Source organism: Amborella trichopoda, chromosome 10 (genome assembly GCF_054954075.1).
Source record: "Amborella trichopoda isolate Santa Cruz 75 chromosome 10, AtrichopodaSantaCruz75HAP2 v2.0, whole genome shotgun sequence".
Classification (NCBI taxonomy): domain Eukaryota; kingdom Viridiplantae; phylum Streptophyta; class Magnoliopsida; order Amborellales; family Amborellaceae; genus Amborella; species Amborella trichopoda.
In genome coordinates, this window is record NC_142345.1 from 11,331,162 (window position 1) to 11,356,950 (window position 25,789).

At 39.5% G+C, this 25,789-nt stretch overlaps 1 protein-coding gene across 10 annotated transcripts; it reads left to right on the plus strand.

Annotated features, from left to right (window-relative positions):
• Positions 1-4,256: 4,256 nt before the first annotated feature.
• Positions 4,257-24,680, plus strand: LOC18446109 (Pyridoxal-5'-phosphate-dependent enzyme family protein). 10 transcript variants are annotated; one of them, XR_016042833.1, is made up of 7 exons: positions 4,257-4,560; positions 5,107-5,181; positions 8,462-8,605; positions 22,913-23,095; positions 23,202-23,338; positions 23,788-24,023; positions 24,194-24,680. XR_016042833.1 is itself a non-coding variant. In XM_088849783.1 (7 exons), exons 3-7 carry the CDS (start codon positions 8,540-8,542, stop codon positions 24,414-24,416), a joined length of 825 nt encoding a protein of 274 aa, XP_088705909.1. In that variant the 5' UTR covers positions 4,257-4,560; positions 5,107-5,181; positions 8,451-8,539; the 3' UTR covers positions 24,417-24,680. The 10 variants fall into 10 exon arrangements, 8 of the variants coding, with proteins under 8 accessions (XP_088705909.1, XP_020530398.1, XP_088705906.1 ...); XR_016042834.1 differs by having other exon boundaries at positions 23,202-23,305; XM_088849783.1 differs by having other exon boundaries at positions 8,451-8,605; positions 23,202-23,318.
• Positions 24,681-25,789: the final 1,109 nt, after the last annotated feature.

Consider the following 25,789-nt stretch of genomic DNA (forward strand, 5'->3'; position numbering starts at 1 on the left):
TAGCATGTCCAAATCAAAGGTATGTTTGTTTGTATGATCAACTAGGAATCCCAAATACCAGGATTTCATTGTTCCAGGTCTATCACATGCTTCGGGCTGGGTCACAAGAAAGGCATACGTTATCGGGTAGGTCCTGTCTTTTTAATGGGCCGGCCTGAAAACTTGTCAACAGGCCAGCTTGCCCAGGTAAGCCCGAAAATGTTTTGGCCCGGACCAAATAAAAGCTTGGCCCCACCTATTTAGATTTTTTAAAAAAAATAAAAATAAAATCTTGAATCTTCAAACGTTTCTTGTTTTTAATAAGCCAAAAAAAACAAAAAGCAATTTTTTTTGAAAATTTAAAACCCATTCTCTCTCTCTTTTTCTCTCTTAAAACTCATTCTCTCTCTAGAACCTAATCTCTCTTTCTCCCTAAAAACACAATCTCTTTGTCTCTCTCTTAAAACTCATTCTCTCACTCTCTAAAAATCAAATATCTCTTTCTCTTTCTAAAAACCCATTCTCTCTCTAAAAACCCTCTCTCTCTAAAAACTCAATATCTCTTTGTCTCTATAAAAATCCATTCTCTCTTTAGAAACTCAATCTCTCTCTAAAAACCCAATCTATCTTTCTCTCTCTAAAAACCATTCTCTCTCTAGAAACCTAATCTCTATTTCTCTCTCTAGAACCTAATATCTCTTTCTCTCTCTAAAAATATAATCTCTTTTTCTCTCTCTAGAAACCTAATCTATGTTTCTCTCTAAAAATTCAATCTCTCTCTCTAAAAAGTCACTCTCTCTCTAAAAAACCAATCTCTCTCTAAAAACTCATTCCCTCTCTCAAGAAACTCAATTTCTTTCTCTCTCTAATAACTCATTCTCTCTAAAAACCTTTTCTCTTTCCCTTTAAAAAATCAATCTCTTTCTCTTTCTAGAACCCCATCCTCTCTAGAAGCCCAATCTCTCTTTCTATCTCTAAAAATCCATTCTCTTTCTAAAAATCCAATCTCTTTCTCTCTCTAAGAATACAATCTCTTTCTCTCTCTAAAAAACTATTCTTTCTTTCTCTCTCTAAAAACTCATTATCTCTCTAGAGACCCAATTTCTCTTTGTAAAAACCCATTCTCTTTCTAAAAACTCAATCTCTCTCTAAAAATACATTCTCTCTTTAAAAACCAAATCTCTCTTTCTCTCCCTATGAATCCATTCTCTCTCTCTAGAAACCCAATCTCTCAGTCTCTCTGGAAACCCAATCTCTCTTTCACCCATTCTCTCTAAACACTCAAAACTCTATTTCTCTCTCTAAAAACTCATTCTCTCTCTAGAAGCCTAATCTCTCTATCTCTCTCAGAACCCATTGTCTCTAGAAACCCAAACTTTCTCTCTAAAAATCCATTCTCTATTTTTAGAAACTCAATCTCTCTCTCTCTCACTGCCTAAAAGCCCATTCTCTCTCTCTCTCTAAAAACTCAAAAAAAATCTCCCTTTCTCCCTCAAAACCCGTTCTTTCTCTTTAAAAATACAATATCTTTTTTCCTCTCTTGAAACCCCACTTTCTCTCTCTAGAACCCCAATATCTTTTTTCTCTCTCTAAAAGCCCATACTCTCTTTAAGAACTATATCTCTCTCCCACTCCAAAAATCCATTCTCTCTCTCTAGAAATTCAATCTCTCTTTCTTTTTTCAAAAACCCATTCTCTCTTTCTCTCTCTGGAAACACATTCTCTCTAAAAATCCAATCTCTCCTTTTCTCTCTAAAACCTATTCTCTCTCTTTAGAAATGCAATCTCCTTTCTCTCTCTAGAAACTCAATATTTTTTTCTCTCTAAAAATCCATTCTCTCTCTAGAAATATTAAATTTTTTAACAAATATTTTCACATATGTTTTATTTATTTATTTCGTTATTTATTTATGACAAACAAGAAAAGTTTGAAAAGTGAAATAAATATGAAAAAAGCTTCTTACGGGGCCGCGTGGGCCTGCCTTGGTGGCAGCACTACTTCTAATGTGATTTCAAAATTTTTCTCTCCTGCATCGAAGTTTAGGAATGGGGCTTAGGCTTATTGCTCGATTGTTCAAGATTGCGACTATGCGTGCAAAATCCAATTCCTACAATCACATTAATTTGATTGTAATTTTGGCTCGAGGCCCAACATAAGGATCGACAGTATCAAAGTCTCTTTACTTTGTTAAATGCAGTATTTTAAATGATGTGGATCTAGAATTGCTAATATCAACGAGACTGGGAATCAATCCAGGGAAGCTATCGGTCCCGACCAGTTTCCCCCCTTAAACCCCTTTTAATATTTTGTTTTTTTAAGTTTATCTAATAGTTTCTTATGTCCCTCTAGATTCCCAGCATGTAAACCACAATTTAATTTTTTATTCTTAATATTTTTCTGGATTGCCGATTCAGACCCACCTAACTTGGTAATCCAATGACCCGACAATATTCAGTACTGGTCACACCGAGGGACAAGCCCTGAAGCGAAGGATGGGAACGAGCAGAATCAATGTGTTCCAATTTCTGGCCTTGCACCGATCATCCAATGGACCATGGACTAAATGGCCACTGCCTAAAAGGACAATGTCCAGGGGACCGTTGTACGAACGTGTCGAGGTATTAATTTACACAAAATATGAAAATAATGAGAACTTACTTCATGCCTAAGTATTTGTTGACTTTTATATCCATTTCGTAGTCAAAATGAAACTCATTATAATAAAATGGATTCTCTAACTTAAAGTTTTTTATTTTTGTATTTTATAATCTCAATTACCACTTGCACTTGTAAATATATGGGATATTACCTGCTTGTTTCTTTTTTTTTCCTTTTCTGGGAAATTAATTTATTCAATATTGGCCCGTCAAGAAGCAACATAATCATAGGATGAGTGTAACTGAAATGAGGATGATGACATGCAAAAGTGGCAAGAGAATAAATAATTGGATTTGGAATGAATACATATGAGGGAACTTAGTGGTGGCTTAAATAGACGATAGGATTAGCTAAAATAGACTTAAGTGGGTTGGCCATGTGCCGTATAGACCTAATACAACACCATTTAGGAGGGACAATTTGGTTCAAGCGGAACTCTCTAAAAGGGCAAGGGGAATATTCTAAAAGGATATAGATGAAAATAGTGAGAAGAAATATGATAACTTATGATATGAATGAGTGTATGATCCTTGATAGAGCAGAATGACCTATACCAAGATAGAGGAAAAATCATTGTAGACATTCTACCCTCTAAAATTTCTGGAAGAAACAACAATAAACTCTCTAAAAAATAACCCAATAAAAGAAAGACTAATTCCCATTCAAAAAATTTGATTTCAATTGCTTAAATCGAAAATGAAAGTAGCTTACTCTTTTTTCAAGGAAAGGAGGTGGGGTCATGGTGGTAGCACCTCCACACCCAAATCAACCATGTTGTAATTTTCAGTCCCATAGATACTACCCTACTAACACCTTGAAAAAACTAACTCTTAAACTATTTGAAAAAAAGGTTAGGGGCACGTCTTTCCCACTGGATTACCCAAAAAAAAAATCATCAAGGAAGAAGATGTTTATGAAATATACTCATCTTTCAATTGAAGTTATTTAAAAAACATAAAAAAGATATAAAATTAGCAACAAAAGAGTTTAAAATTTTGACTTCATAACTTAAAATGGGTATTTTGGAAATGGGCCAATGGCTTACCCGTCTATTGCGGAAAGTACTAGGAAATGATGTTAGAGGAGAATTTAGAGAAGGAAGAAGTTTATATAGAACTCTAAACAATCAAATTAGAGCCTACCTCAAAAAGTTCACTAAAAGTGGTTGTTTGATACCCAAATATCCTCAAATTGATTATATAGACTGCAAGATGCATGAATAAGAGAAAAAAATGGATTTTCAAGTTGTGGAAATAGTGCATCTTGTAACGTATTTTAGACCATCAATTTTCAAGATTTCATAAATATACTCGATCTACACTATTTTTTACTCTTTAAATTTTATAATTAAAAGTAAAAATCTATTTCAAAGCCAACAAAAAGATTTTCAATATTGAAACCACATTTTCCGATACTATTTGAAGATGGGCTCTATTTTGATTGTTTAGAGCCTCAGCTCTATACAAAGGAGTACTTGGGAAACGGAAAAGTAACCTAATGTTTAGAGCCTCAGCTCTAAACAAAGGAATACTTGGGACGCGAAAAAGTAACCTAAAAGGAATACTTAGGGAAGCGAAAAAGGATATAGTTGCTCCAGAGCTGAGGTACATGAAATTTTAGAAGGAAATTGGTAACGCGCCTCAGTCTGGGAGGAATGTTTTGAAGTCACCAAATTTTTAAGTTGAGTGGTAGCAGCAGCCATGGCTTCTGTAACCTCAGCAGGGGCCATCGCCGCTGCTTCCATGGCAATGGTAGCAGCATTGATTTCAGGCCTTTTAGTGTATAAAAAGTGTTTTTCTCTCTCTCTGAGAAAACCCCAAGAAATCTTTTGCAGAGATATGACGGTTGATGGGTTGATTGGGGCCATTGGAAACACCCCTCTCATCTTAATCAAGAGCCTCTCTGAAGCCACTGGTTGTAAGGTGAGACCCCAAAATCTGAAGTTTTTCATTTCTTCTCTCTTGGACGATCAGCTAAAAAAATGCTCCTTTTTATCTTCAAAGAGAGAGAGAAATTCACTTTTTCACACTTAACTCTTGGACGATCAGCTAAAAAAATGCTCCTTTTTATCTTCGAAGAGAGAGAGAAATTCACATTTTCACACTCAAAAGTCTATAATTGGTAGGGATTGGGGTTGGGCTTGAGCGGTTAGCAGCTGACACTTTGCAGTACTACATCTCAGGTTCAATTTCTAGCTGCCCCAAAAAAAAAAGGCAAAAAAAGGAGTCTATGATGGGAAAGTTTGAAACTTTATGTGTGTTTACCTCCTTTATGCTGATATAATTAAACTGAGGTTGTTTTGTCAAGTGGTACTTCTTTATTTTTCCCGTGTTTCCTTTTGTATGTTATTTCCCTTGTTCTTGGCGAAATTGTGGGTAGGGAAAGGATTACTAACCAAAATTTTTAATAAAAATGTATGAGTTTTCCTCTAAAGGCAACGTTGATAATCCATTCTACTGTGATTTCAGATTCTCGCAAAAGCAGAGTTTTTGAACCCCGGAGGTAGTGTGAAGGATAGGGTGGCAGTGAAGATCATCGAGGAGGTGAGCATCCATCTCTTCTAAATTTGTTTACTGTACATGCTTCATTCCATAATTTATACTAGCAGCTATCCATTGTTCTTTAAAGAAAAGCTTCAGTTTGTTTATTATTCTTACAGTTCTTCTTTGGATCCTTATATTATTTTCAAAAGCCTGAGGAGCTGGCTACATAATGGGGTTTTATAAGAAATCTAGTGAATGAAAAGAACTGATGATCAAGACAGTGTGAATGATGATTTAATGGGTAAAAAGAAAACAATCTTTGATATAGTGAATGAAGTAGAGCCCTTTCGTATTTGACTGTAGCAACTTTAAGGGCCGTAACCTAATTAAAGCAGGAGTGAGAAGTTGGTAAATATACAAACTGTCCATTAGGAGTTTCAATGGGAGCTTGAATGCCACTTAGTTGCTACACATGTAAATGTTCAGACTTCAAACTTATATATGATTAATGGAAAAATTCTAACAAAATATAAATATTTATGGTGATGGGGTTGCAGTTGGAGCATCTTCTACAACATATGCGTCCTTAGCCAAATGTTATTGTTGGCTATTATTGGGATCTGTAGAAGTTGATGAAATAGGATCTTAGCATGCAAGTTGTGTGGGAAGTGATGCAAATTGAAGTGACAATTTCATCAAACATTGAGGAATTATTCATGAAGTATAGGTAGCAAGATGGATGACCAATAGCTTGAAACAGTTATATATGCTAGGAAACACATTGGATGTTGGTAATATACATTTGATAATAAGGGTAGAGTCGTACAGAACAAAGTTCATAATTCATAATTTTTTTGGATGTTAATTTTGATGATGCTACCATAGCGAAGAGGCTGCTTGTAGGGCTCTCACTGGGTTGGGTGAGCAATGGTGAATTATTCTCTTCCAAGACGTTGTATTGAATAGTTACATATTATTGATTTCAATTTCCCACTCAAATAACAATGATTAGCAGCTTTAAGTGCAACGTTATTGATGTGTAATGTTAGTGATGTGTTGACTTGTATTTTCATACGTAAAGTTATTCGTGGGCAGATGAGCTGTGAGATTTCAAAGAGAAAATAGGAATCGGTCTTTGGCTTGGGCGTGAGTTGTTAGCAGTTGACATTAGTAAAGCTACATCTCAATTCTCAACTTCAATTACTATCACTGAACTACCCAAAAAAAAAAAAAAAAATCTAAGGGAAAAAGAGTACACAGTGTGTGGCTCTGATGGCAGATATGAATATGATCAGTGCTATTGTTGGACTAGGTTGGCCAATTTCATTAGTTTGAGCTAAAGCGGTCTATTTCTGGTTTAAGTGACATTAGATCTAGGAATACCAGAAGATCACTAGAATTGGATTTATTGAATTAGTTGCTATCAAGTTGAAGTGGTCCACAGTTACCCAATAGAAGCATTCATTTGCATGGAAGTACACATATACAAGATTTCGGTAACTCGGCACCCAGTTGATTTGACTTGGCTCAGTCTTATCGTGACTCTTGAACACCATAGAACATAGAAATAGGATTCAATGAGCTCTATCCTACATCTATTAATGGACATGATGACTTTTCTTTATTTTTCTATAGAAATGATAAAATAAATCACAGAGTAATGCTTGGCATTCAATTTGCAAAAGGTGTGGTACCCAATTGCCACATGTAATCCTTCATATACAACTACATGCTAATGCTTACTGCCTTCTTAATTTTCGTTAAAATGATGAAAAGTACCTTGCGAATAGCTATTTGTAGTTGAGATGAACGTAGCTTAACCCTTTTTGAAGTGGGTGAATAGTATACGCACGCCGCGTGCACACATGCACATATAACCCATGCAACTGTCTCTGTGTCTCTCTGTCTCTCTCTCTTTCTCTCTCTCTCTCTCTCTCTATATATATATATATATATATATATATCATGGTTACTTTTTTGATCACTTGGACTGCTGTTAGACCAGATTATATTGGACTGGTCTTCGTTGGATGCTACCATTGTTCAAAAATTCGGCTGCCTAGCAGCTGGAAGGACAACACGCCTAGGTGGGCTTCCTAGGCTTTGATGCAGGCAAGTCAAGGGTGGAAATAGGCCCTCAGTCAGGGGTATTTTGGGAATCCCAGAAAGGGGGGGGGGGGGGGGGGGGGGGGGGGGATGATTTGGTGAACATTCTAGTTCCCCAAAACCCCTTTAATGTACTCTAGAGAGAGAAAACTCTCCAAAATACTTAGGTTTTGAGATTTTTCTCAAGATCGAAATATTTTTCAACATTTTCGATATCTTGCGAAATCAAAAGACATACTTCCGGATACCTTTTGGAGGTTGGAGTGGTCGTAAAAGAGCACTTTTGGCAACCAAAGATCATTGGTTCGGGCCAATATTGGTTTGTAAAGGTTAGTGCATTGCAATATTTGAATTAGGGTTCGGTAAATTTTTTTTTTTGGTATAACGTCTTATGATTTGATATTCTTTTATTTTTTTCTTTTGTGATATTTTTATATGTTTATAGTTGAAAACTTGAAATATTTTGTGAGTATTTCTTGGTTTGGACCTATATCAATTTTTTTTTGAAAAGCTTAGTGATTTACAATATTTGAATTAGTTTTTTTTGTATAATGTGTTATGATTTGATAGCACTTTTTTCTTTTTTGATATTTTTTTAATGTTTTTAGTTCGAATATTTTGTATTTATTTGCCGTTTTGGGCTTATATTTTGTGAATAGTTTGGAACTTCGAATTAAATTAATATTTTGCAGATATTTGGATGGCAAAACTAAATCTTAGGGATATTATGTTACGGTTGTGTGATATTATGTGATTAATTTGTTGCCATTTGATGATGTCTGTGTCTCTGTAATTATTTATTTATTTTTATTTTCAGGGGTTTTGGGGCCCTAAAACTGCTCTAAGAACCCTACGGGCTTAAACCCCTACCCTGAGAACTTCTTGGGGGCCTAGCTTGTCCTTGTTCCGGGGCGCTTGCCTAGGTGGTCAGACCCCCAAACCACGTAGGCAGGCACATCCGACTCTTCGAACGCTGGATGCTACTGTTTGTAGATAGAGTAGATGTATTTTGAAGGGGATGGTTTCTGTCATGTCTGTGTGTCACTGCCATATATTATATGTGAAAAATGCCTTTTCATGAAATTAGATAGACTGTATTGCAACATTGTTCTCTTAAAATTAGAGATGTAGAAACTAACTTGCATTGTTATAGGACTCCCTGTAGTTGCTATTGGTTTTGGTTATTGCTGTTTGCTCTATTTAATTCATTTAACTTTTTTTAGGTTTTATGTAGGCTTTGGAGTCTGGGGACCTTGTCAAAGGTGGTATTGTGTTTGAGGGAAGTGCTGGGAGTACTGCTATAAGCCTTGCTATGGTGGCTCCCGCTTATGGGTGTAAATGCCATGTGGTTATACCAGATGATGTTGCTATTGAAAAGGTAAGTTTTGCCTCATTTTAGACATTTTTGGTGCCCAAAAATGATTGTTCAAGGATCTTTTGATTAAGCCTTTGCATTATGTGAAGAAGTTCATGAAAAGTTTTAAGGTGTTTCATGTTGTTGATCCTAATCATGCATGACACCAAGTGTTGAAGCTTTGAAGGGTAATCTTTACATGTTCGGTGCTCCGAGGGAAAAAGTGGTCTAGATGAATAAAATAATGAAAAAATAGTAGAATCTAAAGATCAAGTCTCATTTCTTCATGAGGAAGTCCCATACTAAGATTAACTAATTCCCAAATACTTTGTAGCAATATTTATTGAAGTGGTGCTATCCAGCCACTAATGAATAAGCCTTATTTCTTCTCTCTCCCGCTTGTATGAAGTACCGACAAAATTGCTACCCATTTATTAACCTTGTTTTCCCATAATTCATGGATTAAGCCCACCCATGATCGTAGTTGCAGACTTGTAGGAGTGTCCAAACTGGAGAGAAGGTAATGTTCTAATATAGGAACCTCAGATCTTGCGAAAGTTAAAACAAAGTCTTACATATTTCTGATATATGATGCCTTTTTGTTATATACATTTTAATCTTTCATCAGCGTGGCATTTTCATTTAGAGATGCATACTTCAAAGGTCCGCCAGCATCATCAAGTGGACCTTTCCAATAACTTTCAACTAGCTGAATAAGATCTATAACATCCTAGGATTATAGTTTGTTTGCAATTGCAGTTGCTAAGAGCTGCCTAGATGACGAGGGAGATTGTTGTATATCAGAATGACATTAAGATATTCATTGCTAACTAATTAGTATTTGCTAGTTCAATCTTCAATTTGCACAAAATGCTGAGAAAGTTAGTGTCAGCACTAATCAGTTAATTATTTTAAAGAACTAGAACCTGTCTCACTATTAGATAGGCAATGCTGCAGATTCATACTTTTCTCTTTTGAGTCTATAATATCATTAAACCAAAAGACAATAAATTCTGTTTGATCCATCTATCTCATGGAGTACTTATCTCAACCAAAAGGAAAGGGGTAATAAAAAGTAGTGACTTCGAGAAAGAACAGTTGGAAAGGAGCTAATCAATAAGAAAAGGAAACAAATGTAGGATAATGACATAGAAAATTGGTTTGAGAAGGCTAAACACCATTCTGTGCTGCTCCATTGCCAAAAAAGTAATTACCCCAATGAAGAGAGCTAGCCACAATTACGGCCAACTTGCCAGAGAAGAAATATAAAACACTGAGGATGACAATGGAAATTTATGAATTATTCAGGAAATATATATATTAAAATTGAATGTCCCAAAAGGGCTTGCTTTGGGAAATGGGTGACTTCAAATTTGTTAGTCATTTTCAAGAGCACCTTGATAAACTTTGGAATTTAGTAGAAATTCAAGTTTTTATTATACCTAAAATTTGTGGCATTCGTTTCCTTCTTAGCTTTTGACTTGAACTATTTCCATTGCATTCCTTATGATTCCCTTATGGAATTTATGAATTTTTAATGATGTTTCTTGTGATAACAAGCAACTTACAAGTCCATATATTTAATAGTTCTCATGAGGAATGCAATGGACACACAAATACACACGTACCATACACACAGATCATCATCATCATCATCCAAGCCTTATCCCAACTATTTGGGGTCGTCTATATGAATCGTTTTCTGCTATTCCATTCTATCAAGGGCCATACCTTCGGTCAGACCATACGTGACCATATCCCGTCCCACTACTTCCATCCATGCCCTTTTAGGCCTTTCCCTTGCCCGTTCAGACATAGTTACCGGGAGTACCCATGTTGGGGCCTGCTTCCGCCCCGGAATCTCGATCCTGTGCTTCGAGTGACCAAATCTCGATTCCAGATGCTTTCTTGCATATTTGGATCTTGTAGTCGGGGTTAGGGGTGCTCGATGCTATTTGGGAACGAGTTCCCTAGCAAGTGGGATCCAGATCCGCATGCCCAAGATCATGGCTCCAATATTATTCGGAACCACGATTCCATCACACTAGGAACTGAGTATTCTATACCATGGGAGCAAGCTACACCTACAAAGTTAATTTTATTCGTATATAGTATTCAGTTTTCGTCAAATTTTGTACGGCGCACACAGTTTGCAATGACACTTGTGTCCATATTTAAAGAAAGGCAACTAAAGTAGGGACAAGATTGGAAGGAGGTTCAAAAGTTAGCCGCGTTGGAATTTCATTGTGAAGTGAGGTCACGATGAATAGACTTCATTGATCTTTGTGTCACAAAACTCAAATTTCAAAATCTTCTTAAAAAAAAAAATCATCTAGCAATTGCTATATAGTTCCCAAAATTTGAGCCTAAAACAATCAACCTAATGTGGTGTTTTGAGTCAAAAGACTAAGGGAGTAATGCACAATGTGCTCGTGCATGAGCACAATACATGGGCTCAATCGACTAAGTCGAAATGGGAAATCTAGCCCATCCTTGAGTGTCAATAGTATAGTCTTGAGAAGGTTAAATCTTGCCTAGCATCGAGTGCCAGTTTAGAGAAGGGTATTGTATAATTAAGGTAAGGTGTAGTGGTGCACTGTATACCACAATAATATTGTTTACTGAATTTGGTGTGACATCATGCTCCAATGCATCACAATAAGGTTTTTCACTGAATTCGGTATGAAATCATGCTCCAATGCACCCCAATACTGTTGTTTGCTGAATTTGGTATGAAACCATGCTACAATGACATCAACAATTCAAAGGCAATCTCAATGCCATAATTTTTTATTACATTGATACCTTGGAACTGTGGATTTGGAAAGAGTTAAACATGCTTATCTAAATGGAACTCGCTCCCAATTTACAATATACAAAAATAGAGAACTCCGTAAACCCCGATCCTAAGAACGACACAACGCGATCCCTTTTAGTAGGGAAACCGCTCGCGTTCAGATAGCAATGTGCTCCTTAGGAGTAATGGAACTCGCTCCCATCCCCAGGCCATGTACGGAGCTCACTCTGTCGTCCAGGGAACTTTGAGCTTGACTCGCTTTGTGCTCCCATTCTCGTTCTCGGTTATTCTCACGTCCTCGTTCTCGGTAACTATGCTTTCAGAGCTTTCTACTTGAACCAGATCACCCCTCCTCCTATTATCGTACTAGGTCAACGCTGTACATGTCTAGGCCACTTTAAGTCTACTTTTCCTCATCTTGTTGTCTACTGGGGCCACAACTAGGTTCCCTTGGATGTATTCAGTTTCTGAATTCTATCTTTTTTTGTCTTGCTACTCATCTATCTCAACATTGCCATCACAACTATACTCATTATATGGATATGTTGCAAGATGCACTATTTATAGAACTCAAAAGTTCTTTATTTTTGTACCCATACATCTCAAGGTTGAGATGATCAATTGGAAGGTTTTCCAACTTCGGAACACTGTTTCTACTAGTTTTTTGAGGTGCATCTTATATAAACGTTTTCTATATATATATATATATATATATATATATATATATATATTATCATCATCATCAAAGCCTTATCCTAATTATTTAGGGCCCGTTACACGAGTCTTGTTCCGTCATTCTGCTCTATCAAGGACCATACTCTTAGTAACAAGAAGTCCTCATATATTTTCTCACTATTTCCATCTACGTCCTTTTGGGCTTGCCTCCCACTTGAACCAAATCGCATCTCCTAACTGGTGCTTTATTGGGTCTGCGCTGAACATAGCCAGCCCACTGAGTCTACTTTCCCTCATCTTGTCAGCTATTGGAGCCATCACTAAGTTCCCTCAAATATATTCATTTTGAAATCTATCTTTTCTTGTCTTGCCACTCATCTATCTCAACATTCTCATCTCTACTAGACTCATCTCATGGGTATGTTGTATCTTGACCGCCCAACATTCTGTCCCGTAAAGTACAGCTAGTTTCACAGCTGTCCTATAGAACTTCCCCCTTCATCTTCATTGGTATGCAGCAATCACATAAAACTCAAGTTGCACATCTCCAATTCGCCCACCTACTTCTAATTTTATGTGCAACATCTTCTTCAATCTCTCCATTTTCTTGATTATTGACCCAAGATATTGAAGATACTCCCTTTGAAGTATTTCTTGGTCATCAATCTTAACTACTTCTTCGTTTCTACTCCTATTATTACTAAACTTGTAGTTTATATATTCTGTCTTAATTCGGCTAAGTTTAGAACATTTAAAATCTAGAGCATCCTTTTGAAGGCCTAACTTTGCATTGATATCACCTCTAGTCTCATCGATCAAAATTATGTCATCCGTTAACAACATACACCATGGTACCTGTAACGGATCTAATTGTTTTGCTTAGCACCATGCGCCTTGACTCTTAGCCTAGCTATTAAGGGTCAAGTTCAGCCTCTCCTCTAATGAGTGCCAAGTATAATCACATGCATCACACAAGCACAACAAAGTGTTAAGGGCCTAGCTCGTTATCCAAGTTGTACAATTGCTCATTATACTGCCATAGATGCCCTCAAAGGGTCTGGGCTAGGGTTCTTTATAAGCCCCATGTTACGACAGTTTTAAAATTCAAATGTATTCACTTGGTGGCCAGGCACTGTCTATAGCCCGGTCGGGGGTACTTGGTAGCTAGCCAGGTTGCCAATGTCATGAGCAGTTTACACATGACCAACCAACACCCTCAGGCCACGTCCTGCGGTGAGGCCAATGGCCGGTCAGCACGTTTCAACACCACAACCATTACCCACATCTTAACGGCCCATGCCCTAGCTGTTACACCCATGATGCCGCATCTCTTGTTCAGTTTGAATTTGAATTCAAGCATGGTGCTTACCCAGCCCATGTGCCTTGGTCCCTCAGTCAGCCCACAATTGAGTCGTGCCACCATGTGGTGCGCAGGCTCTTGCACCACGCACCATGGTGCAGAACATTGTCCACTGCTATCTGGCAGTCGACCCAAGGCTCATATATCCTGCTCATTAAGGGGTGTAGACATAAAAACTGAAAAGGCGTGGGTTGACGCTGTTTACCAAGAAGTGGCATAAGTGCACGCTGTGGGCGCATGGGGCACACTGGTGCACTATACTGGCCCATGATGTTCTCTGTTTGATGCTGTAGCTAGCAGGAGGGTCCCGTGATGTGTCGGGCTGGTCAGTGGTGCGTCAAGGGAGGTTTGTTGGTCCTACCCCTGAATGCAGGCATGTGCCGTGCCCAGCTGCGGTCTTGACAAGCCTCCCACACCAGCGGTTCCTGATGTTCTCGTCGGGGGTCTATCCAAGAACTCTTGGACTAGATCCTCGTATTCCTAGAGGGTCGCATCCTTCTCCCAACTGGCTTTTTCCTCAGGCAACTCCTTCCACTTGACCAAGAATTCCACCCTCCTGTTCTTCTTGCTTTGGCCTGACCGTCGAGCCAATATAGCCTCCACCTTATGCTCAAACTGGGTCCTCACATTTGGTGGAGCTCATACCGCCTGAACCCTACTTGGGTCCTCATCTGTGTGGTAGGGCTTCAAAAGCTCACGCGGAACACCGATGAACCTTAATCTGGTCAGGTAGTGCCAACCGATAGCCCAGCTTGCCTATGCGCTAGGTCACCTCAAATGATCATAGCTCTGGATCAGCTCTCGGTGTGCTATCTTGGGACTGATTTTCTTCTATATTTGAGGGTTGAGTTTGAGCATGAGCTAGTCACCTACTTCAAACTCTAGTTGCCCTGGTCTACATATTTCTTCATACACTTGACTGCTCGGTTGAGGCACTCATGGGTCCAGCTGTTCCTCACGAGCCTTTGCTAGTCTCAATACTGCTGGGCGTTGGGCTTGCCATGCTGCACGGCCACATCATGTGGCTCTAGGGGCTATTGACCAATAGCCAGCTTGAATGGGCTCTTCCCAGTGGACGAGCTCTTATGGAGTTTGTAGAAAACCTGGGGCCATGTCTCGCAGACTGACCCAATTGTGCTGGTTAACTGTCTCGTAGTGCCTCAGGTACTCCTCCAACGCATCATTCACCCTCTCGGTTAGGCCATTTGTTTGAGGGTGGTTGCTACTGTAGAAATTGAGTTTGTCCCCATCAGCTTGAACAAATGTCCCAAAAATCTCCCAATGAACCAAGCATCCCAGTCACTTACTATGTTGTCAGGGACACCCCACATATTCACTATGTGGGTCAAGAACAATTTGGCTGCTGCCTCTTAAGTGCAGTGATCAGGTTCGGGATGAAGGTTCTTTACTTGGAGAGCCGATCAACCACCACCATGATCTGGGTCATTGCGTCCACCTTTGGCAAGCCATCAATGAAGTCCATCGAGAGGGACACCCATGGACCATCAGGGATGGGAAGGGGGCTCAAGTAGCCCAGCCTGCTTCTGTCAGTCCGTCTTGTCCTGCTGGCATACCAAGCAAGTTTTGAGGTAGTACTCTACGTCTTGGTCCATATGAAGCCAATAGAAGTTTCTAGACAAGAGAGCTAGGATCCTCTCTTCATCAGGATGGCTGGCTGCTAGTGCATCATGGCACACTCTCAACAGTTCCTTTTTGAATTTTCCATTTGGCACGTACATGTGCCGGCCCTTGGCATAAAGGACACCACCCTCTAGCCAAAAGCGCTTGGTGCGTCCCTCCTGGACATCAAGCACCAGCTTCTTGGTTGATGGGTCTTTTGTAGTTCCCCTTTTACTCAAACCATGGCTTCAACCATAACCATATGGTCAGCCTTTCTGCTCAGGGCATTAGCTACCACATTGGCGTTGCTTGATTTGTATTCCAAGGCAAAGTCAAATTCTGCTTGAAACTCTTGCCACTAGGCTTGTTTTGGTGTCAACTTTTTTTGTGTAGTGAAGCAGCACGTGGTCACATTGTCTGTGCGGGCAACAAACTTACTTCCCAACAGATAATGCTGCCATGCTCACAAGCAATATACGATCATCGTGATTTCCTTCTCGTGGACCGAGAATTTCTGCTTGGTCTCATTGAAATGTTGGCTCTCAAAGTCAACTGGGTGTCCTTCCTGTATTAGGACTTGACTCGATGCATCAGTTTGCATCTCAAGTGGCTGATCAAAGTTAGGGAGGCACAACACCGGCTTGCTGGTCACTGCCCTTTTTTAACTTTTGAAAGGCGTCCTTGTAGTCATGTGTCCAGTCCCACTTGACATCCTTCTTGAGGAGTTTGGTCAACACCACCATCTTCTTTGAGTAGCTCTTAATGAATTGTCGGTAGTAGTTGGGTAGCCCAAAAAGGAATCTAGCTCATGGACATTCTTATGCTGAGGCCAATCCAAAAATGGCCCACACCTTCTTATCATCCATTTTGATCATATCATGACCCATTTTGTGCCTGAGGAACACTTATCTTCTTTTCGGCAAATACACACTTCTCGAGCTGTACATATAGGTGACTCTCCCTCAATTGCTCTAGCACCAGCCTTAGATGCCGAACATCGTCATAGAGGTTCTAGTTATCGTCCATTTTGATCATATCATGACCCATTTGTGCCTGAGGAACACTTATCTTCTTTTGGGCAAATACACACTTCTCGAGCTGTACATATAGGTGACTCTCCCTCAATTGCTCTAGCACCAGCCTTAGATGCCGAACATCGTCATAGAGGTTCTAGCTATACACCACAATATTGTCGAAGTACAGCACTACAAAGACATCGATATACGCTATAAGCACATCATTTATTAAGTGACTAAAAGTTGTTGGGGCATTAGTAAGCCCAAACAATATTACAAGGAATTCGAAGGACCCGTAACGGGTTACACAAGCTGTCTTTTCTTTGTCGCCTTTTACTATATGGACCTTCTAGCCTCCAGCAGCTCATCTAGTCGCTTGTGTAGTTTTGCTAACTTCGATGGACCATGCGGTAAGGGCATGAGCTAGGGGTCAAGGTCCTCCCTCTAGCTCGTTTTGGTGGTCCACAGCTCTTCGAGGAGGAAGGGACTTAGGGGGTTCTGGGGGTACCACATTAGCATACTCCCTCAGTAACTCCGTGACAACTCGGGGCACCAAGGCATTCTCCTTGAATTCATTGAGCACAAGGGTCACCAGATATGTACCCCAACCTTGCTGCAGCGCTATTTTTACTTGTAGGGCGGACAACGCCTTGCCCTTCCCCTTGCGCTCGACTGGGATCATGCAGGGGCTTGACTCATCAAGGACGGTCAATACACTGAGGTGTGTCACCACTACCGCCTTTGCTGTCATCAGGAACTCTAGCCCAAGGATGACCTTGAAGTCATCCAAAGGCACTGCCATGAATGCGATCCGTCCAATCCAGGCTTCCACCTTAACTAAGAAATCACGAGCCGTGCCCACAACTAACTTGGGGGCAAAATTGACTATTTTCATTTTGCTAGTATCCCCAGCCAGCTTGAGGCCCCAAACGCGCGACCTCGCGGTCAGCCATGAAATTGTGAGTAGCACTGGTGTCCACCATGGCTCTCACGTCCTTCCCATTCCTGATGATCTTGGCATACATCAGGCCACCACACTCCTTGCCCACATTTTGTATTGCGTTCATATGAAGTTGAAGGGGTGTAGCCCTCACAACTTCATCTTCTCCTTCATCCACCGTTTGAATGGCACTAGGAACTGCATTTGGGGGCAGTCCTTGGCTCTATGAGGGCCTTTGCTAATGAAGCACCCGGAGAAGTCCTTCTTGGTACCTGGTTTCCTTTCCCTTTGCCTTGTCGTGAGTCCTCTGATGAGGCATTTACTTTGTAGTCCACTAAGGACTCTGCAGCAGCCACAGCTGCTGGGAGATCCTTCACTCCTTGCCTTCTTAACTCAGCTTTGGCCCAAGGCTGTAGCCTAGCCATGAAGTTGAAAAGATTATCTTCTTCCGAAATGTTCTTGATTTCAAACTTGAAAATTGCTTGGGGTATTCACCCACTGTGGCTGTGTGCTTGAGTTTACACAGGGCCTCTCTAGCCATCCAAGCTGCGTTCTCTAGCAGGAACTGCCCTTTGAGCTCCCTCTTCCTCCCAAACAATAGTAGGGGGCTTCGACCCATCTGTCATGTGAGTTTTCCATCAAAGATTAGCGTTTCCAGGGAGATACATCGATATTACTGTCACACGGCCCTCCTTGTGGGCATGAGCATCAGTGAAATACTGCTTCATGTCTCGTAAGAAATTTCTCTAGCTCTTTCTCACTTCTAGCCTCGCTAAAAGGCTTAGGCTCATGCACCTTCACACATGGCTGCTCAAGCATGCTGTAGAGTTGCTTACAGCCCTTTTGACTAGGCTCAGCTTCTTTATTTAACGTCTTGAGGTTTTCCTTGAAGACGTCGGTCGAGGAAGCAACATCAGCTTTTCAGGTCCCCCAACCGAGTTCCCAAGTTACTAACATGCTCCTCATGTGAAGCAACCAGTCCATCAAATCTGGTGCTTAGGTCTTGGGCTCTCCTTCTCGGAAAAATGGATGCGCTAACGCGCCGCACTAGGCTAGCCCTTGCTTCTTGCAAGAAAACGGATTCTCTAATGCGCCGAGCCACTCGAGCCACCAACTGGTCTAGTTGCTGGAGTCAATGCTTGACCACACTCAATTGGTCATCCATCGGGGCCATTGCTTTGAGCTAATTGTGGAGCTTGCTCTGATACCAACTGTCACAGGTCTAAATGTTTGGCTTAGCACAATACGACCTTGACTCTTAGCCTAGCTACTAAGGGTTAAGTTCAGTTTAATGCACACCAAGTATAGTTACATGCACCATACAAACATACACAAGCACGGTCAAGGGCCATAGCCCGTTTATTCAAGATGTACAATTGCTCACTGTACTGCCACAGATGCCATGCCCCCAAAGGGTCTGGGTTAGAGGTCTTTATAGGCCCAATGGTGGCCAACCACTGTTAATGGCCTGGTCATGGGCACCTGGTAGCTTGCCAGGCTGCCCATGTCGCGAGCAGTTACACATGATTATCCACCACCCTCTGGCCACATCCTGAGGTGAGGCCACCTAGCCGGTCAGCACGTTCTAACACCATAATTGTTGCCCATATCTCAGTGGCCCACGCCGTGGCCAATACACCCAGATGCCGCATCTCTTGATTAGTTTAATTTGAATTCAAGCATGGCGCTTGCCTAGCCCAAGCTCCTTGGTCCCTCGGTCAGCCCACAATTGAGTCGTGCTACCATGTGGTGTGCCATCATGGTTCACACTAGACCTGTCCACCGCTATCCGCCAGTAGACCCAAGGCTCATATACCCACTCAATAAGGGGTATAGACAAAAAATTGGAAAGGTGTGAGTTTGGCGTCGTTTGCCCAGAAGTGGCATAATTGCACATTAAGCGCGGATGGGGCACGCTGGCGCACCAAGGTGGTGCATGATGCTCGTTGGCTAATGCGTGTGGCTAACGAGAAGGACGTGTGATGCGTCAGGCTGGTGGGGTGGTGTGTCAAGGGAGGTTTGTTGGTCCTGTCCTTGACTAGCACACATGTGTGCAACTGGGGTCCTAACAGTATCTCATCTTGTAGATGCCTTGTTAACTCATCGATAATTACAGCGAAGAGATATGTGCTGAACGTTAATCCTGATATCGGCCTATTGTTACTGAAAATTCACTTGTCTCTCCACTAGTTGTCTGCACAATAGTTAGTTTTCCCTTTTACCTATCTCCCAACATATCAATATAGCATTTGGAGACTCCTTTCTTTCCAACACCCACCAAATTAAATTCTTAGGGGTACCCTACTATAAGCTTTCTCTAAATCAATAAAGACCATGTGGAGGTCTTTTTCTTTCTCCCTGAACTTCTCTATCAGTTGCCTAAGTAGGAAAATGGCCTCAACTGTTGACCATACTAGCATAAAACTAATTTGATTTTCTGATACATACATTTCATACCTTACACGTTACTTAATAACTCTCTCCTGCAGCTCCATAGTATGGCTCATAATTTGATCCCTCGATAGTTCGCACAATTCTGCATGTCTCCTTTGTTCTTGTAAATAAGCACCTCACTACTTTTCCACCATTCGTCTAGCCTTTTCTTTAGTCTCAGCACCTTGTTGAACAACTTGGTCAGCCAACATATGCCAATATCCCCCATGCATTTCCAAACGTCTATTAGGATACCATTTGGTCCCAAAGCCTTTCCTAATTCCATCCTCCTCGAAGCTTCTTTCACTTCATGCTGTATCTATCCCCTCCGTCCTCATTTATGCCAAAGGTTCCTTCTAGCACTGTGTTCCCATTCTGATCGTCATTTAATAATTTTTGAAAATAAACTCTTCACCTTTGTTCACTTTGTCATCCTTCACCAAGACCCTCTAATTCTCACTCTTAATACATGTAATATGGTCTAGATCCCTAGACTTCCTCTCTCATATTTTTGCTAGTATGAAAACATCTTTTTCACCTTTTCTTGTCCCCAGTTAATTATATAAATTATCATATGCCTTAACTTTACCCTTATTATTTTCGTAGTATTTTTATATTCTTTTTAGTTTTGGTCGTTGCTATTACATCGCCAAGTTTTGTAACATGATCATTTTTCGTTAATGGCCCTTCTGAACCTTGTCACTCCATCACCAAGATCTTATCGAAATTTCTTTTCTTTCTAGTTTCTGCTAAACTTCTTTTGCCAATTTCTTAATTCAGTCGGCCATCTCATATCACATCACATTAACTTCGTGTTCAGAGTTACCAATTTATCACTAAATAAGTTCCTTCTTCCCCCTTAGTCTGGCAGCTGGAGTTCGTGGCTTCCTTATCTTTCCTAGCGTGTAGTAGCTTGGTAACTTTAGCAGGCCAAAGCACATGCTCTGCTTGGCTCTCTTTGCTATTGCATTGCTATGTCTGCTGCGTGTCGAAGCTAGAAGCAAGAACGCAAAGTGCGAAGCAGTTGCCCCTTTTTTCTCCTGTAGTTTATTTTCTTCTATTTTAAATTGACCACCTAGTTCTTGGACACCTACTAATTTCACTCCTTCTCTTCCACCTTCCATCTCTTTATGCATACATCCATAACCTTACAGTCTTCACATTATGGTCGATCTACTTTCTTCACTAGGAAGAAGTTTGTCTAGCTTTTATACGATCCATTTTTATAAGGTATTAAATGTTCATCTCGTTTTTCATCTCGTTTTTTAAAGTAGGTGCTTACTATTGCTAGGTCATAGGCCATAACAAAATCCAGAATAGCCTCACCCATCTCATTTCTTTCCCCAAAACCATATCCGCCATATACCCCCTCATATCCTCTGCTGTCCTTCCCTATGTGACCATTTAAGTCTCGTCCTAGACTCTCCATTTAGTATGTCTTGGACTAGTGCATCGATGTCTTCTCAGAATTCTCTTAATGTTATCCTCTAGCCCTACATGTGGCACATAAGTACTAGTTACATTAATTATCTCCTCCCCTAACATAAGTTTAATTAAAAGCATCCTATCACCTTGCTTGACTATATATATAGGGAAAAGTTTATATAGGGCCGAGGCTCTAAACAATCAAATTTGAGCCTACCTCAAAAATTTCATTAGAAGATGTTGTTTTGATACCCAAATATCTTCAAATTGATCATCTCGACATCAAGATGCATGGACATGAGGAAAAATTGGATTTCAAGTTTTGGAAATAGTGTATTATGTTATGCATTTTGGGACTGTCAATTTTCAAGATTTTCAAGTCCTCATAGATTTGTCGATCTGCACTATTTTTGAAGCTTTAAACTTTATAAATAAATATGAAAACATATTTTAAGGCTATCACAAAGATTTCTAGAAGTGAAATCACGTTTCTCGACACTATTTGAAGGTAGGCTCTAATTTGATTGTTTAGAGCTTAGGCTCTATACAAACCGCACCCATATATACATGAGTAAAACATTTACAAACACTCGAGAGCAAATTTCTACTGTATTTTTCTCATGGCTCATCACCATTCAAGGTCCATCCAACGGTTAAGATTGTATGATAGTGTTTAAATTTTAATAATATTTTTACAAATCAGATTCATTTGAAATTTGGAGCATTTGTATGTCTAACCAACTCCTAAAATAAGTATTTTAGGGGTAATTTGGTTGTTTTTATTATTTGGATTATTTTTTATATTATATTTAGGTGCTCCTCACTAAGGTGCACACAACCCACAAAATTTCATGTTAATTTGATTTGTCAAAAAAGTACTAAAATTCAAACACTATAGGACAATCATGACCTTCTGATGGACTTCGGATGGTGATAAGACGTGTGAAATACTGTAGGAATTCCCTCATGGGTGTTTGTAAGTGTTTTCTTATATATATATATATATATATATATATATATAGACAGAGAGAGAGAGAGAGAGAGAGAGAGAGAGGGGAGCGAAATTTGCAGTTAAATCTCATTGTAAGATGTATACTTAAGAAAAGGATCACGTATGTTATAGATTACGCAAAGGTACCACTTTTTTGTCTTTTTTTTTAATTCCCAAATCGAGGGGGTCTCATTTGTTTTTTTCGTTAAATGGGAGGTGAGTTTGGACATTGGGTTCCGAACCACTCCACTTATACTTTTTTACAAGTGGACATGCTCATATATTCAGTGTCCGAACTTGCTCACATGTTTTTTCAAGTAGGAGATGGGTTTAGACACTCAATGTCCATACTTGCACCCAATATTTTTTTAAAGTGGGAGATGAGTTCGTGCACTGGAGGTCCAGACCCTCCAGTAGTGGAACTCATCTCCCACTTAAAAATCATAAGTCGGCGAGTTCATACACCCAATGTTTGAATACGCCCACTTAAGATTTTTCTTTTTAGGTGGGAGACTAGTTCGGATATGCAATTGAGAAAAACTCCATTAGGCGGGTTTGGATACCCAATGTCCTAACCCACCTCACATACAAACATAATTATAATAATAATAAAAAGAACAAGAAAATGAGTGGGTTCAAGCATTGAGCGTTTGAACTTGGTCACTTGTGATTTTTTAAGTGGAGATAGGTTCGGAAATTAGACCTGGACTGACGCATTTACGCAATGTACAAACCTGTCTTCCACTTAAAAAAGAAAAGAATACCTCGTGTGAACACCCGGCGTCTGAACTGGGGCAATTTGGGGATTAAAAGAATGACAAAAAAGGGGGAGGGGGAAGGGGAGGGCGAGGGGCGGGGGGGGGGGGTGTTTGCATAATATATAATATGATATAATATGCAACCCTTGTTGTGTTTGCATAATATATAATATGATATAATATGCAACCCTTGTTTTAAATCTACAAAGTTATAATGGGATTTATTTGTAACCCTCCCTCCCCCTCCCAAAAAAAACACACACACCACACACATAAAAAATATTGCAGGGTTTCTTATTTGTTGAGTGTTCTTCAGTTGCAAATACTTGAATCTCTTGGAGCCACTGTAGAAAGAGTGAGACCTGTTTCAATAACACACAAGGACCACTTTGTTAATGTTGCGAGGCGAAGAGCCTCAGAAGCAACCAAGTTCTCTCAAGGAAAACATGACAAAGAAGCAAAGAAAACAAGAGCTATTGACTCTCTACCAAATGGTCATGTGAGCCCTGATATTAGCCCTGCTTTTGTGTTCCCAAATGATTGCAAAGGAGGTTTCTTTGCTGACCAATTTGAAAACCTTGCCAATTTTCGTGCTCACTATGAAGGCACTGGTCCTGAGATTTGGGCCCAAACAGGAGAAAATTTGGACGCTTTTGTGGCAGCTGCTGGTACAGGGGGCACACTTGCTGGTATCTCCCGATTCCTTCAGGTTTGTATTGCTGGTATCTCCCGATTCCTTCAGGTTTGTATTTCTTATAATCTCTCTCTCTCACTCTCACACACACACCCCACAAAATTAAAATACCATGTTAAATTGCCTAGAAGAGAAAGGAAAAAAGAAAAACTGTATGTCAACATAAAAGGGGAAAGAGTCTGCCATCATCAGAGAGTTCCCTAAAATTCGCTCCTTTCTTGGAATGAGTCTTTTCTTTATTTTTGTGTTGTTTTTATTTTATGGAATTTGTGTTGTTTTTAGGGCAGAGGGTACTCCACCCTAAAAAATGACCTCATCATGTTCTGGGTTGGGTAGAGAAACTGCTAATGCTGTTAGATAGTGGGTTTGATAGAGCAACTGCTAATGATGTTAAATAGAATCTCAAGCAAGTACATCTTGTCATTAGTTCCCCTTGATTCTACTTTAGAATTTTGAGATTCTGAATTAAAGGTATTTTGACCTTTCTCTTGTTACAGGAAAAGAAGAATGATATCAAGTGCTTCCTTATAGACCCACCTGGTTCAGGCTTGTACAACAAGGTGACCAGGGGAGTAATGTATACAAGAGAGGAGGCAGAGGGCCGGAGGTTGAAGAACCCTTTTGATACCGTAACCGAAGGGATCGGCATAAACAGGCTTACAAAGAACTTCATGATGGCAAGGCTGGATGGAGCATTTAGGGGCACAGACATGGAGGCCGTGGAAATGTCCAGGTTTGCATTGTGTTAAAGTGAATTACCATGACGAATATCTTTGTGTTACTGTGTGTGTGGAAAATATCCACATTTCCTGTGTATCAAGTAATTTGATATGAAAACTGTTTATTCTCGTTCCTATGCCATTTGAACTCGTCTGTCTCCGTCTCTCTCTCTCATGAGGGCAGGTTCTTACTGAAGAACGGTGGGCTGTTTGTTGGGAGTTCATCAGCCATGAATTGTGTTGGAGCAGTTAGGGTGGCACAGTTACTTGGGCCAGGCCATACAATCGTGACGATTCTTTGTGACAGTGGTATGAGGCATCTGAGTAAATTCTTTAATCCCCAGTATTTATCCGATCGTGGCTTGACACCCTCGGCAACTGGATTAGAATTCTTGGATGTAAGATGATTAATGGTGGTTTACCTCAATTAATTTTCATTCCATTATTTGTTGAATTAGCATTTTATGTATTTTAGGTTCTCTTTTTATGGCTAGATAAATTTATAGGGTCTGATTAGCTAGGAAACTCTAGGGACCATATCCGTTATCCGCTGCCTCATCCATGCCTCATTTTACATTTGCAAACTTGAAGTGGGTTTTCTTGTCTCCCATTTTCCAAAGGAAACTGTGATGCCCTTTATATACAATTTATTGAGACGTGATATGTTTTCATTGGTTTTCTTGAATAACCCATGACCAAAAGCTAGCTTACAAATGAAAGATCTCTAAACCCTTTATACTTCTCATTCATCCGAAAGGCTGATCCTTAATTATCTAGAAATGACTGAAATGTGGTTGATTAGGAAATTTATCAAAATACACTAGAGATGAACAATTTAATATTTTACGTGTTTCTTTTGATTTAATTTCAGAAATCCCATCAAAACACACATGATCGTGAGTTGACTGAGTTCAAATAGTTGAATTTTGGTAATTGTTGAATAGTTAAATTTGTTTTTTGATAAAGTATACTGTTCTATTAAAAGGAAAGAATAGTACAAAATTGTGTCTCCTGGTGGAGACTATGTATAGTGAAAAAATGGCAGCCCACTGAGTGAGCACTACACAAATGCTTCCAAAGTGTTGAAGATTCCATAAAATATAGATTGAGCTTGCAAGATATATATATATATATATATATATATATATATATATATATATATATATATATATATATATATATATATATATATATATATATGGAAAATGATCTTGTGAATCAGTGAGTTCACAAGAAAACATCAGCTCAGCAGTCCAGATTGAATCTGAGTTGATCCGACGATCACGGATATCCGGTCGTGTTTGAATTTTAAATTTTTTTTTACAAATCCAAATCCTTTATAAATTTTAGGCGTGTATTCTTCTCATCAAGTTACACTTAATAAAAATATAAAAAAATAATCCATAAAAAAAATTGACCAAAATACTTCTGAAATTTTATGGACGTATTTTGGTCAATTTTTTTCATGTAAAATATGTTTTTGATATTTTTTGAAGATTCACTTTTTTTTTTTATGAACATGTGTTTAAAATTTCAAGTGATTAGGATTTGTAGAAAAAAATTAAAATTCAAATACTATCAAGCATTCGTGATCATCAGAGATTCAACTTGAATCATTGGACTCATAGGATCATTATATATATATCGAAGAAGCTACGGTATGCGGACGGGTGTACGTGTATGAATACGCCCAACAGCTCAAATTGAATCTGGGTCGATATGACGGTCACAAGGCGATCACGATTTTATTTCGTGTTTGAATTTTTTTTTTTTTTATACA